The sequence below is a fragment of the Xiphophorus couchianus genome, chromosome 10 (genome assembly GCF_001444195.1).
Source record: "Xiphophorus couchianus chromosome 10, X_couchianus-1.0, whole genome shotgun sequence".
NCBI lineage: Eukaryota > Metazoa > Chordata > Actinopteri > Cyprinodontiformes > Poeciliidae > Xiphophorus > Xiphophorus couchianus.
The window spans coordinates 9,493,964-9,510,860 of NC_040237.1; the positions used below are offsets into that span (position 1 = coordinate 9,493,964).

At 37.6% G+C, this 16,897-nt stretch overlaps 1 protein-coding gene across 6 annotated transcripts in view; it reads right to left on the reverse strand.

Annotated features, from left to right (window-relative positions):
* The window catches only part of tanc2b (tetratricopeptide repeat, ankyrin repeat and coiled-coil containing 2b), a 158,199-nt gene that overhangs the window by 82,083 nt on the left and 59,219 nt on the right, over positions 1-16,897 (reverse strand). For all 6 annotated transcript variants that reach the window (XM_028029480.1, XM_028029479.1, XM_028029478.1 and 3 more), the window contains 2 exons: positions 7,773-7,844; positions 4,228-4,407 (listed from right to left, as the gene is read on the reverse strand). In XM_028029480.1, coding sequence (XP_027885281.1) covers positions 4,228-4,407; positions 7,773-7,844 — 252 coding nt within the window. The remainder of the gene's footprint in view (positions 1-4,227; positions 4,408-7,772; positions 7,845-16,897) is intronic.

Here is a 16,897-nt window from a genome sequence, read left to right on the forward strand (position 1 = left end):
CTTCAGCCCCACTGCAGTTCGCTCTCTGGTGCATTGCTCTGCCATCACTGCTCCTCTCACCTCTGCCATGGGAGGTGTTCCAGCATGTGACGCCAGCACTACGCTCAGGCTGATGCCGTCGAGCTGTGCCGGATATGGCGCTGAGTTGAATTAATTAAAGGATGAGAAAGCCGAGGTGTTTGAGTCTGAGCACAAGCTGGTCCTCAATGCCACTCGAGAGCAGACGGGTCTTTGAGGACTTGAAGCACAGCGGGCACCAAGAGGCAAGTTGTCATTTGGTCAAATGCGGTGAAGGAAGAGCTGATTCACCTTTAACTGCTGTACAGACTCTATGGATGTCATAGGGTCTGTTAGTTGAAGAATAACATTGATTTAGTTATGTATGCAATGAAACATGATTTTTTTTATGTGACTTTCTTAATTAAAGCAAAAAATAGTGATGTTACAAACACATCAATATAGAAATCTTAAAAAGTTTAAAGTTGCTTAAATCTTAAAGTTTTAGTTCCAGGCAGCTAGATTTCCTAGTGATATTCTGATTGTAGCAAATGCCGCCCACAGGTGACATTTTGACTTATTGTTATACGTGAACATGGCGTCATCTCCAACATTCTGCTGTCATGCAGTGCATGGAAGCGTAAAGACCTTGATGGGGTTTTATAAGCTTCCAGCTGGAGTCTGGAGTCCCTCTGAGTCACCCACACAGACTATGTTTGTTTTCTGATTGAGAGAGCTAGACAGTTGAATCATTTGATTATTCTTGCTCCTTTAATTATTAATATGGATTTAAGGCTTCAGATGTTGATAAAGCTACAATAAGATTTTTCAACTTTAAGGTGTTTTAATGTTGAGAGCTTGAGGACCTTAGAGGATCTACGTTTCGACAAATTCAACTCATTTGGACAATAACAGATTGGAAAAGCACAGCCTAGACCGATTAGCCTTAATTCCCGCTGCTACATTCAATTTGTAGAGTCAGAATCTAATGTAATGTAAAAAGCATGAATGCATCCTGCCTTGTGTCAATCGTTTAGGCTGTTGGTGGTAGTATAATGATGTGGGGTACACCTTGGTCACCTTGGAACCAGTTAGGTGTCATTTTATCCCCTCAGTCCAACCAGGTGTTCCTACTGACAATGCCTCTCCCGTTATGATCATAGTATACCATATGGCTACTTCCAGTAGAATAATGCACCATTCCACAAAACTCAAAACATTTCAAAGCTTTTACGACCATAAAAATGAGTTCACTATATTCCAACAGCCTCCACAGTCAACAGATCTCAATCTAATGAAACAACGTTTGGATGTGGTGGAACAGGAGGATGTAAAACCAAAAAATGTGCAGTTTTCACACTAATACGAAGCAACATTTTTGAGAAATGTGTACAATACCTTCGTGAGTCTATGCCAAAAAGAATTAAGCTGAAAGAGGTTTCTAATTAATTACCAGAATAATGTACCTAATAAAGTGCCCAGTGCTTGTGACACACACATCTGTTCCATAGGAAGAATTTCCACAAAATAAACAAGTTTTAGGCTGTTCACAAGCATAAATCTACTTGGTATTATCTTTTATTGAATTCAAATAGCTTAAAATTGCATAATACCTTTAAGGCAAGTTCAAAGTAAAACGAAAAGCACTAAAATATGTGTACCGGTATGTTTCCTTTAAGAGTATACATGTAGATCAAATAAGTATACAGATGAAGAACAAAATCATAACAGTGGAAACAGAAGGTCAGTTTTAAGATATGAAAAATCGTCAAATCCTAATCTGAAACTTAAAAATGAAAAACGGCCCCTAAGACGAGCTTCACCTGCCTGGTGTAATATCTGAGGACAGACAATGCCATGTGCGACAGTCCAGCAGAGACCTCTCCCTGTGTCGGCCTCAGAAATAAGAATAGAACAAATGAGACAGCACAGCAAATCATTAATCAGGCTATTCTTGGCTGTCAACGACACCGGTACATACACAGGTGCTTATACACACACACCCACACTGTGGCTCTGAAAAATTCACTTTTATTCCCACAGATGAAAGCAGAGCTATGGAGTCAGGCTGCCATGAACCATTACAGACAAGAAAATGAAAACAACTCAGACAAGCCAAGAGAGAGAGCGAGAGAAAAAAAACAAAACAGGATTTGACCCGCTAACACTTACTTGTTCCGAATTTAAGATCTTTGAGCTCAAACCCTTTAAAAGCAGCTTTTCTTTGAATCTGTTTGACTGTTAAAATGAAGAAAAGTGATGCTGCATTTCCTCTAAACTTGCATGTCTCTTAAGAGACTATTAACCATTCTGTATGATGTCAAAATCACACTCCCTGTGGCATATTAAGAATGATCTAAAGAGGGTGCGAGTCTGGTGCGCCCTAGTGGTGACTCCTGAATCAAGCTTCTATAATCCCACTATGAAAACACAGAGGCACCCAAAAGCATTCCTGATCTATGGAGGGACTCTGTGAAGACAACACAAAGATGTTCGTAATTGTAAAGTTTAAAGAAAAAAAATGGACGTATTTTAAATCTTTTCAATTAAAAATCAGTTAAAAAACTGTGACAAGCATTATTCAGCCCGTTTTACTCTGATGATACCAAATAAGATCTGGTGCAACCAATTGCCTTGATCATTCGTAAATAGAGTCAACTTGTGTGTAAATTAACCTCAGAATAAATCAAGTCGTTTAAAGGCCTAGAGAACATTAGAGAACAAAAAGCTTCGTTAAGATCAAAGAGCACAACAAACAGATATGGATGGAAGAAAGTAAAGTTTTCAGCTGGGTAAGGTTTAAAGCAATAGTTCAAGCATTGAACATCTCAAAGAGCACTGTTCAATCAATCATATAAATGGAGAGTTTGGTACAACTGAAAACCTACCTAGATATGACTGTACTGTACATTAAAACTGACAGACGTGGCAATAACATCATTGACCAGAGAAGCAGCCAAGAGACCCCTGGTAACTCTGGAGCAGCTGCAGAAATCCACAGCTCAGGTGGGAGAATCTATAGATAAGACAAGTATTGGGTTGTGGACATTACGAATCTGCCCTTTCTGGAGGAAATAAATCACTAAAAGAAAGACAATAAGAGCTCCTGTGTGGGAAACAATGTAGTGGAAACATTAAGGGAAAATTAAGTTGGGAAATCCAAATTGAAAATTCATCCATCCATTATCTAGAACACTTAACCTTGCAGGGCAGCGAGGGGTGCTGATGCCTATCTCCAGTGGGCAAGAGGCAGGGTACGCCCTGGACAGGTCACCAGTCCATTGCAGGCCAACACTCAGACAAACAACCATGCACACACACACTCACTCCCAAGGAGAATTTAGAGAGACCAGTTAACCTAACAGTCAAGTTGTTTGGACTGTGGTAAGAAGACGGAGTACCTAGAGAGAACCCAGATATGCACAGGGAGAACATGCAAACTATGCAGAAAGACCACAGGCCAGGACTCAAACCAAGGATCTTCTTGCTTCTTTCCTCCTACTTCACAACTATTCAGCACTGACAGAAAAGAAATCGTGGTTGTAAAATCAGTAAATATTTGAGGCACTAGATGTTTGAGGCTCCGCTGGCACTGGGCGAGGCCTGGCAGTCGATACTTCATTTCATAATGTGAAATCTGATCTGATGTTAGGCTTTAGATGTGCTGTGCTGCCTGGTCGTACCAAACCCACAACGCTCCCTAATATAATAGCAGAACAAACATGACACAGTCTCATATTCCAGCTAATGGGGAGACAGAGCGGAGGCAATTTTCCACATTCTCTGAATGTCAGAGATGAGTGTGGAAGGAAACAATTAGTGAGAGGGGATAAAGAAGATGAAGGAGGACAGAGCTGACCGCAGCTTGGAGTCCATCAGCTGTTCTTCACGATGCCAATTAGATTGGGCTTCAGTGATTACAAGAATTGGAAATTGCAGTGTTTACTACAAGCTTTATTATTCTGCTCAGCATTAGTGGATAAGTGATCCAGTAAACGTTTACTGCTCATTAACAACACACCCTTTTTCCCCACTTGGACACTTAAAAACTCACAAAATCTGACCTGAATTAGTGCGGTGGGGTCTGTACTCAGAGTGGTATGGTTAGAGGAGGGAAAAATAGCATAATGGGACTTTGTAGGAGGACAGTTACAGAAAAGGAATTGAAGACCGAGCTGAACTTAGCTTAGCCCACATTCATGTTGACCGCAATTGTCCCGCCAGCGGTACCTGTGAGTTTCTTCACTGGCTGCAGCCTGACACCGATGGCCTGGTGGGCGAGCAGTGGGGAGGAGGGCAAAGAGCGCGACACGCCCTCCATGATGCGAATGTGCTGCATGCCCTCGGTCATGGAGAGCGGGGGAATGGCGTAGTCTCCCTCGAAGGCACAGTCGCTGTCTATGCTGCCACCTTCAGAACAGGGGAGTGAGAGATGTTTGTCTTGAATGGAGCATTAAAAATGCATAACGCTGCGATGCTGTTGGGAGAGATGCAGGATCAGTATCTGCTATAAAAACAAAGAAATGTCACGAACACATTCATAGAGATGACATTTAACTGAGAAAATGGCATTTAATTCTAAGGCAAGTTTTCAGTTTAATCACATGACAAAAAATAAGGTGGACAGGCAAACACAAATATGCAATGATGTAAAGAAAGTACACCCTGTTTAACTTTTATGGTGTATTGTATAAGAATATCATCATTTGAATTTTACCAGGTACAGTAGCTAAGGTTAATAAGCTCAGGCTTGTTTAAAATAGAAAAAACAACACGACAGAATACACACTAACTAAAAAAGTCTCTTCCAGAAATATACAATCAAATCAAGCAATATAAACAGAGTAAAATTTCTTTAAATTCACTTTATAATGCAAGCTGGTAAAACGTTTTAACTCTGCAGCAATTTCTCACTGAATTTCAGAATTTTCACTGTTCTAATACCATTCAGAATAATATAAAACATTGCTATAAATTTTTTAAAAAATATTATATATATTATTAATATCTACTGTTTTATTACTATTTGAGAGATGTCCATGTCATTTTTGTGCAATAGCAAGATAAATTAAGGCGACTAAGCTGAAAAATGTTTTGACTTTTGTATAAGCAGCAGATTTTTTCCCAATGATTAAAACTAATGTTCTGCCAAATCCTTCTAACTCTAGCAGTGTTCAATTAGCAGTTAATTCTTTTGGGTGTTATCGAGTTGCGTTGATTGTTTTCTCCTTATATCTTCAACAGCTGTATAAAGTGTATGCTCTTTAAATGGGGTGTTTCACCACTGGATTGTCCCTGGATCCTATCAGTGCATCATCTGTATTGAGTGTAAAGGCTAACATGACCTAAAAGCAGAAATAGCCCTGCAGGCAACATGTGCAGCTTGCATTCGCTTTTACAAACAACAGCCAATGCAACCTCTAATCTCACTGAAAAACAATACTCCACATTTCATATATAATAAAGGGGCATTTTCTAACCACATGAAATGTGTTTAGAAAGATTTTTCTTTTTAAAAAAAAGAGCACAGTCATGACCGTGCGACTGTTTCACAGGAAAGCTTTCACAATGAGCAGTAATTGCAGGGTATAACCAGCCACTCGCTATCTTTAATCAACTCTCCTCTGCTTCGAAAAGCATAAATTATAACAATTCGGGATTCTTAAAAGATTACACACTCACATTATTCAGTTTTAAAACACCTTCAACAGGAACTACTTTGTGGCTTTAGCTCCCTGTAGAGAAGCTTGCAAAACTAACTGGTCAAGCTACAGTTTCACATCATGCAGCAGCTGCAACAGTGAGACAAGAAGTCATTATCAAACACCGGTTTGTAACAAGTCCCAGAGGAAGTCTGGGTGGCTGTTAGAAGCTGCTGCTGCGAGAATGAATACACATGTATGAAAACATTTGGTGTGAATATCAAACACACACACGTCTCTTTGTGGCTCTGGATTTGCTCCAGTCATTCATTGGGAAAAGAAAAGGGGGGAAAAAAATTGGAAAACAACAGCCAAGAGTCGTGGTTACTTCCAAGAATATGGAAATTGTCCACATGTATGCAGACTCTGCAGGGAAAACCAGAGAGGAAACTTGGTATTTTGGTTGCAATTATTGGTAGTCCAGATCCAACTCAATTCTTTTCCAACCCAACCCCAAAAAATGAAGAAAACTCTCAGTTATTCTATCATCAACCAATTAGCAACCACAAGGCTAAAAAATCCAACATGTTACTATAAAGACAACAAAGTCGTAAAAGAGTAGAGTCAGAGTTGGCTAACTGAAATTGGGTGATTTTAGGATTGACTGTTCGGTGAAAACTAAAAGTTAGTCTTTTTGTCTGGTTAGTGAATACACCATTAAAGTGCTATCAGCTTCCACTAACCAGACCACTCTTCAGTGTCTAAGTTAATACTGAGGAAATACTGTTAAATGTTAAGAAAAGGGAAGCAGAACTACTTAACTATTTGATCAGAAACTATCTGAAACACAGCCATGTCGGCTGTTCACACTGACAGATAACAGTTAGCTCAGGATGCAGTTAATTTCAGCACCAATGAGATGTTTAAAAGTTTCATCAGAGGAAGCACAAATTGTGTTAAAATACGTAAAGATGATGGCAAAAATCATCTTTTTTGCTGATTTTTGCCATCATCAAAAATCATCAACTTCCAGGAAGAAACGAAGGAATGAAAAAAATATATATAATTTTTCTTAAAATCTATAAAAATGTTGCTTCATAGTGAATCACAAATACGTCCTTTCAAATCTTAAGAAGTTAAATGTTGCTTATTTCAATAACGATGATCTTTCAGTAAAAAAAAAAACTGATGTGACTTCTACATTTTACTATCCTTTAAAAATTCTCATTACCACCTCAAGGATTTGACTGCAGTTTATGACTTTAATAAACTGCAGACACCTCTCTAACATTGAGCTGTTTTTAAGGAAACTATATTATTTTACAGTCAAGTATACAGCACTCAGACAGTTTGATGTTTAGATTATGCAGGGAAAGTATTTTGTTATATGCGTCTCTTAAAAAAGAAATGTAATCGGAATTTTGCAAAGACTTGATGATTAGAAATCAGCCACAGAATCTTTAATTGATGCATCACTAATTAAGAAAAAAGCAAAACACCGGACAAAGCAATACATTTTATTTCCAAACAAAGTCACACAACCAGTCAGTAAATGAGAAACGTTGAACTAGAAAGCTGTAAAGCATCCTGATCTGGGGCAAAGATTATACAGCTGGAGAGAGACACCAGCCACACTTCTGCAGTGAAATCTAAAGAATTAAGAACTGAAGGGCAAAATGACTGTGTTTTATTTTAGACTGGGATGAGAGATGTGCAGGAGGGCCTCTCCAGGTCTTGAAATTAGCACAAAAACACCTACTCATGAAGGTGCTTAGTTCAAAACATGCACAGGAGGAGGGGAGGCGAACAACACAGCATCAGATTTTTGTTGCTCACAAAATTTCCTGCAAAGCCCAGACATTTGGACCTCTGCAATAAACAGCCTGTTTCCCAAGGAAGAAGCTTAGATTTACAGATAGAATTACAGGAACATAAAATTCATACAGTTCTGTCCCTGTAAGTATAACTTCATTTCCAGCAGTCGTAAACTCTTTTCCTAAAAAGCTGAGTAAAATACAGCCCACTAAACCAAAACTCAATAGACTCCCTGGGCAAAACAATATTAAGGGAGTCTGAAAAAAATGGAGAGGAGGAAATAAAGAAGTAAGGATGCAGAAAGAAACCATTGTCTACCTTGTCCAATGTGGCTCAGATGAGGGTCCAAACTGGGTGTGCGGGGGTCTCCAAAATCGTCGCTCCCACCATCTGCAGAGGAGGAGCAGACAGAGAAAGACAGGGAGTGAGCACGAGGGTGAGGAAAGCAGGGCGAGGAGGTCCGAGCCAGCAGGAGGGCCACTTCCTCGTCTCCGATCAGCCAGGTGTGTGATCGGAGAACTCCCAGCAGGCTGCTCACGCACAAACTCTCAGCACCCTTCCTCCTCTGGCCCAAATGACCCCTGATCGTTGCAAAAGGGAACCGGGGTGCCATGCTCCACTTTTTCTGGCTCCCCATGTTAAACTTCGAAAAAGAAAAAAAAACAAAACAACTAAAGCCTCTTCTAGATAAGAAAACTGCTTAAATTACAGTCGACGTTGCATGCAGCTGTGATGAAGCTACAGTCAAAAAGCTCAATGGGCTTTATGGTTCACTAAAAGAGGATCAGCATTAAAAAAAGTGGGCGTTTCTCTGGATAGATACACGTCAGGGGAATGATAGCTGGATCAATCAGGCCGAACAGAGCAAAGAGGCAGATGAAGCTACAAACGAGAGAGAATCAGTGGATTGTTTCGTAATAAATTGTTAAGCGAGAAGTGTAACTTCAGATCACAGGAAAATAATAGAAAAACTGACCAACCACATTTATAATTTGCAGGTAAGGATACAGACAGAGTAAAAGAACAACACTGAAAAACCTGGAGAACTAATGATCAGGGTAAAAAGGTTCAAATAAATTCATTGGGAGCAAAGTGCAAAGGAAGTAGTTTATGTTGTTTATGTTGCTTTCAATCACACATCACACCATCAACTCATAAAACCCAAACAAATGTTTCAGTATTATCTCTGCCTTCACAGATTTACACAATGTTATCCAGCAGCCACACAGTGGGTTAGATTGGCTCACTGGTGGAAAGATCAAGCTCGTCGATGAACTGATAGAATAAGCTGTGGGGCTTGACTGTGTGAGAACTGGGTCGACCCGACACCGACACCAACTGCAGAGTTACACCTACTCATCAGTGTAAGTGAGCATATAGAGGAGTGAAGCTATACTATGCCCTAATCCATGTGAAGAACACCACTGGGATTTTAATCCTGATGGATGACGGGCGGATGTCACTTTTAGACAATGAATTTAGGAATAATGTTTGTGACAAATATTTTGCATATTCTGTTTCCTTTTCTCCACAACTGTCTTGTACTGGAAGATGTCTAAATCCAAAATCCAGACTTTTTCAGAGTTTTCCAGTTTGAACAATATCCATGTAGCTATCTGCAGATTATTTTTCATTCGTTTCCCATGACTAATGAGCCAAATTTAGATCTTCGAATGAAAAAGGAAATTATTTAATAAACCAAATCATGTTGTTATATCAGTGGAATATACCTTAAAGATACATGAAGATGTGAAAAGATTTACATGAAGGCTTATTAAAAAAAAAAAGAGAGAGAGGGTGGTGAAAGGAAGGCACCATTAAAATAAACTAAACACTTTGAGGCACATTTGATGAGCAGCCAAAAACAAAATAAAAAACTGAGTCACACTGAAATTTTACATCTGAGGAAGTATTAATAAGTAAATGCCTTCATTTATGAACATATAATCTCATTTAAATTTACACTCATGCTGAATTACACTTGAAAAGTTACAATTGCTGCTGGAAATGAAACACATCCAACCTTCTCAGTGAGAAATGAGTTCATGCTACCTTTCTACATAGGTTTTGGAAGAGAATGAAACACCTTTTATTACCTGAACTACAAGTTGTTATTATGCTTAGTATAATTTTTATTCACATACATATACTGCTCCTCTCTAATTATCAGTGATCACTGATCACAGAACAATGATTACATGTTCTTTAGCACTGAATTTCAATCACTTATCTTCTAGTGTACTTTCCATCAAACATTAACTTTTTGTGCCATAATTAAATACTATTGGTTATTAGTTAACAGTTTCGATTAAGCTCCATGTTAATTTCATTTTTTATAGTTTCAACGGTTTTGATTTGGCCAAAATTTTTCGTTAAGAGCAATATTTGTCATAAAAATATTTCAATTCAATTTCTAATTTCAAAAACATACTTTTTAGAGGTATACTGTTCAGAGTTTTGTGTGCCAGTTTCTGATCACTGCTGTTTACGTTGGTTGGACCTCCCTGTTGCAGTTTTTTTTTTTTCCAGTTCAGGTTGCTCATTAAAAAACATAATGTGAAATTATATGAGAACAGCATTTGATATAGCTTTTTCCTAACCTTTCTGCCTTGAGCTTTCATTAATCTTTAATATAAAGAACAGAGGCAACATAGGAAGATGTGCAATTGTTGAGTTTTTATACATTTTAGAACAAATATGAAATTATTAATTAAGAAGTTGATATTTTAAACTGCCCTCAGCTTGTGTTATTAATTAGCATGATTAGCAGCAGCCTCTGTTTTCATACAGAATGTACAGTAGGTCCCTATTTTACCTCAAATTTCCTAAAGGCTACCTTCATTTAAACTACATTCAATGATGGCCAGAAGTTAAAACCTTAAAGTGATAAAACAGCAAGTTTACTATATTGTGATGGGGTGTAATATTATTTACTGAGTGCTGCTCTCTCTCCCTCTTAAGCAGCTTGAATGAACCTCAAACACATCTTAATGTGGCTCGAAAATGAGACTTCCCTTTTATGTCACTAACTTTGCGTCCTCTCCTTTAATCTTATATACCGTTCTGCTACTGAAAATCACTAATCTCATCTGTCTGAAAATAAAGTCCACATTGGTTTACTGTTCAGTTTTCACATTTGATCAATCACAAAGTTTAAATTCATCAATATTTTAAAATTTCTTTTGCTTTTTTTTAAAGATAGTTCTCAATTTCAGTTTTATGCAGTAACCTTTGAAGGTCATAGTTCTGAAGACAATAAAAAAAACTAACTTTTTAAAAAAACATTATTTTAAATGCTTTCACCGAAATGCAAACTCTTTAAGAAATAGCATGTAAACGTTAAGCATGGCAATTTAATGTTTCTGTACGTTTATGCTCTGCTGGAGTTAATCAGGGCACATATATCACTGTTTGGGCAGAAGCTCAACAGTTCTTGGCTAGGATGTGAAAAGAACCTAACAGTTTGTACTTGTGCAGGAACATCAGATATAATTGCAACACGATTGTTTAATCAAAGAAGGGTAAACTGAAACCTTTTGAGATCAGTCTGTACTAAATGGTTACACACACCAGCTGTTCTGTAAGCATCTGAACTAGAAGATGGACTAGTAAAAATAAAGGGGAAAAAAAGCTAAACTGGAAGGAGCCTAAAAAATGTAGCTTAACGGTGAAAGAATCCAGAATTTATGAGTCCAGAGACTTGCATCCTTAAGCTTAAAAAATTCACTCACTGAGACCCCCACGACTTAGCTGTTTGGTTCAGCACCTCAGCTCTTCTGTAGTGTATTGCCGTTTTGGGACCTTAAAGTTACATTGCCCCCCAAAACAAAACTAGGTCTCAAAGTTTCTCAGCAGGAAGAAAAGCAGTACACTAATTAAAACCCAGTCGCTCACCATGTCACGGCCCATTTTTCTTACGCTTCTTCAAAATAACACAAAGTATGCCCACGAGTAGTAATCACTAGAGTCTAAGTAAATTTCATGCATTATTCCTGGTAGCCTTGTTGGTCCTAATGAGCACTGGTAAACATACTACATATAAAAATGCCTGCAATATTTGACAGTAGCCTCCAGGATATCCCCTTGACCTTTTCATTCACAGACTTGGTGATTAAACCGCAAACAGATATTAACATTGTTTAAGTTAAGTCAGCAGAATTAAAATGAAGGCTTAGTTATCTTTTTAAGCACATCTTCCACAATGTTTGAGGGTTCACCTATCAGAGTTTAAGGGCATAGATTCTGAATGTAATATATTTACAGACATAATCAATAAATTAGAATATTATTGAAATGATCAGAAACTCAATTCACCAAGTGAAGAATATTATATAGATAAATTACACACAGACTAAGGTTTTCAGGCTTTTTGATTTTGATAATTCTGATTTTTCACATACTCCTAAATTAAGCATATTCAAGTACTTTCAATCTGACAAGTAAGCCTCATCAAGACTTATGTTCTAATTGTGAAATAGAATTTAAAAACATAAACAAAACATGTCAGTGTATTGAAGCAAATACCTGTGGTCAGTGATTTGACAGTTTTCTTGAGACAGCTATGTGAAACAACCATCAAAGGAAAGTGAGAAAATGAACGCTAATAATTTGAGACAACAGACGAATGAGTGCAAGCCTTTGTTTGAAAAATTGTTTTTTTGCAGTGAGTTGACAGTTTTATCGAGACAAAATGTAGTTATTGCTCCATTTAATGCTTTTTATTTTATTCTGCGCTGCATTATTCTAATCAAGTTTGCCTTGTGACTTCAAGAATGGATGGCATGATTGTGAATGCCAAAACCAATTTTTTTGAAAACTGCTGATCTGTTGGGATTTCCTTGCACAAAAACTGCTTGGTTTCATGAGAGCGGTAGTTGTGCAGACAAAAATGCCTAAAAAGTTAAAGGGGCGTTTGAATACTTTTGTATGGCATTGTGATTAAGAATCATGATTTTCTGTATAATTTAATCTGAAGCTGCAAAATAACTTGATATTTTATTGGAAATCACTTTCTTGGACACTATGATGTTGATTCATATCTACCTGTGTGAAAACATCTGCAGGCCTCAAAACAAACTCTGTCCTCATCAGATTTAATTTTCATTATAGCTGCATTAAAATCAGATTCACTGTAAAGTGGAGCACCTTAATGAATCACACTGTGTCGACATCTGCTCTGTTCTAAACTTAGCAGAAGTCTTCATTAGTACGAGCCTCAGTGTGAGCTAACACAAAAATGTCTGCATGGATACAAAAGATAAACACACACACACATCTTCTGTTGGAGAGCTCGTTAAGAGCCCATTCTCCTTCGCTGCCGTGATCTGGTCCTGATCCACCACAGGAGAGCGGGTGTGTTCTCACATCCTGCCAATGTGCAACAGTAAGAAGCCACTTTCATCCAAATCACTACACATAAACAAGGAGAGAAGCAAAGATCCTAGAATTGAAGAAATAATGGCTACACTAGTTGCATTTTTGGATTTATGTTGCAGTACACCAAGATATTGATGTTTCTATCTTTTCTGCAGTTACGTGAAAAAATATCTAACAGACATTCAATCTGTAGTGCTCTGGATTACATTGTAGTTCTTCTTTTGGTTCGGGTATAAAGATGATTTCAGACCAGCTATGGTTTGGGATCCGCAACTCAGACATTTGTTTTGACTAATTCAAGAGGCAAATGGTGATTGAAACGCAGCAGGATGGCATAATCATGACAATAGAAAAGTTAAAATACAGACTCAGCAGCAATTTTAGGCATTTCTCTAAAATAAGACAATACATATTGGTTTTGTAGATCATTTAAAAATGTGTGCCAGAAATGCAATCAGCTTATTCAAGTCTGATACACAATGTTTGTCAAAGTTTTCTCTCTGATTACTTTTTCCCCAAATAGTGTTTGCATAAGTATTTTATAAACAGGTGATAAACAGCAAAAAAAAAAAGAGGATTAAGTTTAACATTTATAGAATAGTGCGTTTTCCCTCTGTTTTGTATTCCAAGCAGAAAACTGGAGTAACATTTTCTACTACAAGTACCTATCAGCACAATACTGTGGCATTCAGCTACACAAAGACTCTATAGCTTTCTGCAGGCTGTTGTGAAGCACGTTTATGGATTTTAAACCTTTTTAATGTACTTGGAAATTTGACAATGATAATCTTATGGGCCAAAATCCAAGCTGTGAGTTATAAAGACTGAAAATAACCCTTAATAGGAGCTATTGGCCTACTGAAAATATTATACTAATGACTCATTGACATTAATGGGAGCTCCCAGGTCAAAACCACAGCTGACGAAAGATATCACAAATACCAAACTCACATCTGCCAAAACAATCTTCTGGTCATCCCTAAAACGTTTAGGGCCTGAGCAAGGAATAAAGGAAATTCTTCAGAAGAAAAACATCATACTGACAGTCAAATATGGTGGTAGAGCGATAATTTGGGGCTGCTTTACACCTTGGACAACTTGGGACAACTGATGGAACCATGGATTCTGCTCACTGCTCATTTGGGTTACGCAGCAGGACAACGATTCAAAGCGTGCTAGCAAATCCACTTCTAAATCTGTCAAAGAAAAAAACTGGAAGATTGTGGACTGTCTTAGTCAGTCAAAGGTTGAGGCTTCAATCCAACTGAGGTTTTCTGGTATTACCTCCAACTGGCTATTTACACCAATTCAGCCACAAAGTTGGGAAAAATTCAATCTCAGCAATGTGAAAGAATCATTGCAAATGATCACAAATGCTTTATGGCAGTTGTTGACACCAAGGGGGCACAATCAGTTAAGTTTCAAATAGACGATTCTGGTTTGAGTCATCAAACACATCTTCATGTAAGTACAGTACCACATACCAAACTGAATGCCTGAATTGACTGCATTCATGCTGCATGAAATACACAGATGTTGGCAGGTTTCCTACCAGAGTAAAATGAACTTAGCTAAAAGTGGGAACTATAGGATTGTAAGTTTCACAAAAAAGAATGTTAAATTTGGCATGATCAAAATAGTACTTTCTTCTATTATGTAGTTTTACTGCATACCGATTGGAGAAAATGCCACATGTCTGACAATCAGTCAAGTCTTAGGCCTACTGCCTAAGACTGTAAGGCCCTCAGCCTTACAGATCCAAACGGATCTGTAAGGCTGAGGGTGTGAAGTGTTTGTCACAGGCTCTATTACCTGCAATGACAAGCTAAAAGACAATCCTGTCAACTCTTAAGAAGCCTGATATTGAGGGAGAACAGGCTGCAGTGGGTATGAAGACTCCCAGGAGAGAGAACATTATGTTATGGACCATTGTTGTTGTGAGTCTGTGTGGATGGTATAATGCAAATGCACAGGCAGCAGTTTCACAAGCTGTTAACTGGATTTAGGACAATGTCTATATCATTTTTGATTAATGTGTGACCTACTCTTTTACAGAACAGAAAACTGGCCAGTCACCATGCAAGCAAGCAAAAACAGGGTGCCATGTGGGTAGTAAACAGATATGAAATTTTCTGAGGCCCACCTCCTGTTGAAGAGAACAAATCAACAAAATCAACAAAAACAACACTGAGTGCACAAAATGGGTTTTCACAATCTCGTTTTGTGCGTCATAGATATAAATGCAATGTAAAAAAAAAGAGTGAACATACTTCCCCTTCAGTTTTTCAAAGTTTCCTCTTAAAGGGTCATAAACAAAGAAATTGTGCTTTCTAATGTACCAGCAGGGCAAATAATATAGATGAATCTTTGTTGCCGAAGCTGTTGCTTCCTTGTTGTGCCTGCAAATTGGTTTACCCGCAGAGAGAAAACTGTAAATCAGTGGCATCTTCCAATTTACCAACCAGCAGCAGATGCAATAAAAGAAGAAATTTCCGTATGCCAGGCAGTCCCAAAGTGCAACAGGGTTATGTCTCTTTGTTCTCTTTTTAAACTGGAGAGTTAAAATAAAAATACAAATACCAGGGTAGATCTTACTGTATTTTTTAATGATTAAACTCCATAAAAGCTGCTAGTTTAGTTTTTTTTTAACCTCTCTTTCTTTGCTCTCTTCCAGTTCGGCCAACTAAACTAAAATACCTCAGTTGGTTTAAAGTTGAGTGACTGATAAATTGATTTTATTTTTTCATTTGAACAATTTCAGTTTTAGATAATAATAATAATAAAAAAAGCTCTTACTTTACCACAGTTTTGCTGCTTTTTATTTTGTTCAACCTACTCAGTTTGGGTTATGTTTTTGTTACATTTAGTTTCATTATTTATTTTTTTCGGAAACGCTTTTAAAAGTTCTTACATGTTTATAAAATGGTTTATGGATTGAGTGCATTGGGACATACTCATATGAAATGGGTACTGACTATTTAAAGTAGGCAGCGTAATAATAATTAGAACAAAATCAAAGAAAATTATGTTGTCCAGGTTCAAATATACAACACCTAATATAAGGGCAGTAAACAACTAGTCTTTGAATATATTTGCATACATTTTTAGACACATTTTCTATACTCCAGTCATTATAAACTCTGCAACTAACTATATCAACTGGAAGATTAAAAAAAATATGATTTTATTCATTTGTTCAGAAAGTAAACTGATTCATCATATAGATTCAATATATAACCTAGTCATAGACTTCAAGTATTGATTTATGTCAACCTTGATATTGTAGATCTAATTTTAAAGACATTTTATGTAAGATTGACTTTAAAAAAAATAGATATCTGGTGGAGGATTTTTTTCTTATGAAGTCTTTCTCTTAATTACAGAATCAAGAGAATGACTTCTGACAAAAAAGCGGCCAACGCCCTTTCCAAGCAGGATTCACTATAAAACATAATTGCTACAGAAGCTGTCTGCTTAGAGAGCACTGCTTCTAGGCTTAGTAATGGAAAGTTGAGTAAAGGGTGAAAATATGGTTGAAAATCTTCTTTTCAGATGACAAAAAAAGTATCCAATTTGGTTCCAGAGTTTGGAAGAAGAGCAGAAAGGAACAGAGTGCAAGCTGCTTGATGTCCAGAGTGAAGTTTCCACAGTCAGTCATTATTTAGGGAACTATGTCAGCTGCTGTTTTGTTAGTCGTCTACTTTTAAATTTTGTTTTCCCTGTTTCCCCAGCTTACCTGCTCAGGATATCACTGTGCTTGGTTGCCGTCAAATTGCCCTGATCTAAACCATCGACCCACAGACAAGCTGAGGGCCGCTATTAAAGAAATAATTCACGCAAAATTAGCCCTGTCCAAGAATATTCTACACATTTTTGTTCGATATCACAATTAATTAAGATGCAGTGGCCATTTTTTTAAACCAAAGATTTGGCCTTAAATCATCCAAAACACAGAACAGAAAGTGTAGTCTTGGCATGAAAGAACACTATACCTTCCCCCGACCCTACAGAAAAGCCTGGAGCATCTCCTATCCTGGCCACTGAGGTTCTGTACAACTGAAGGACAG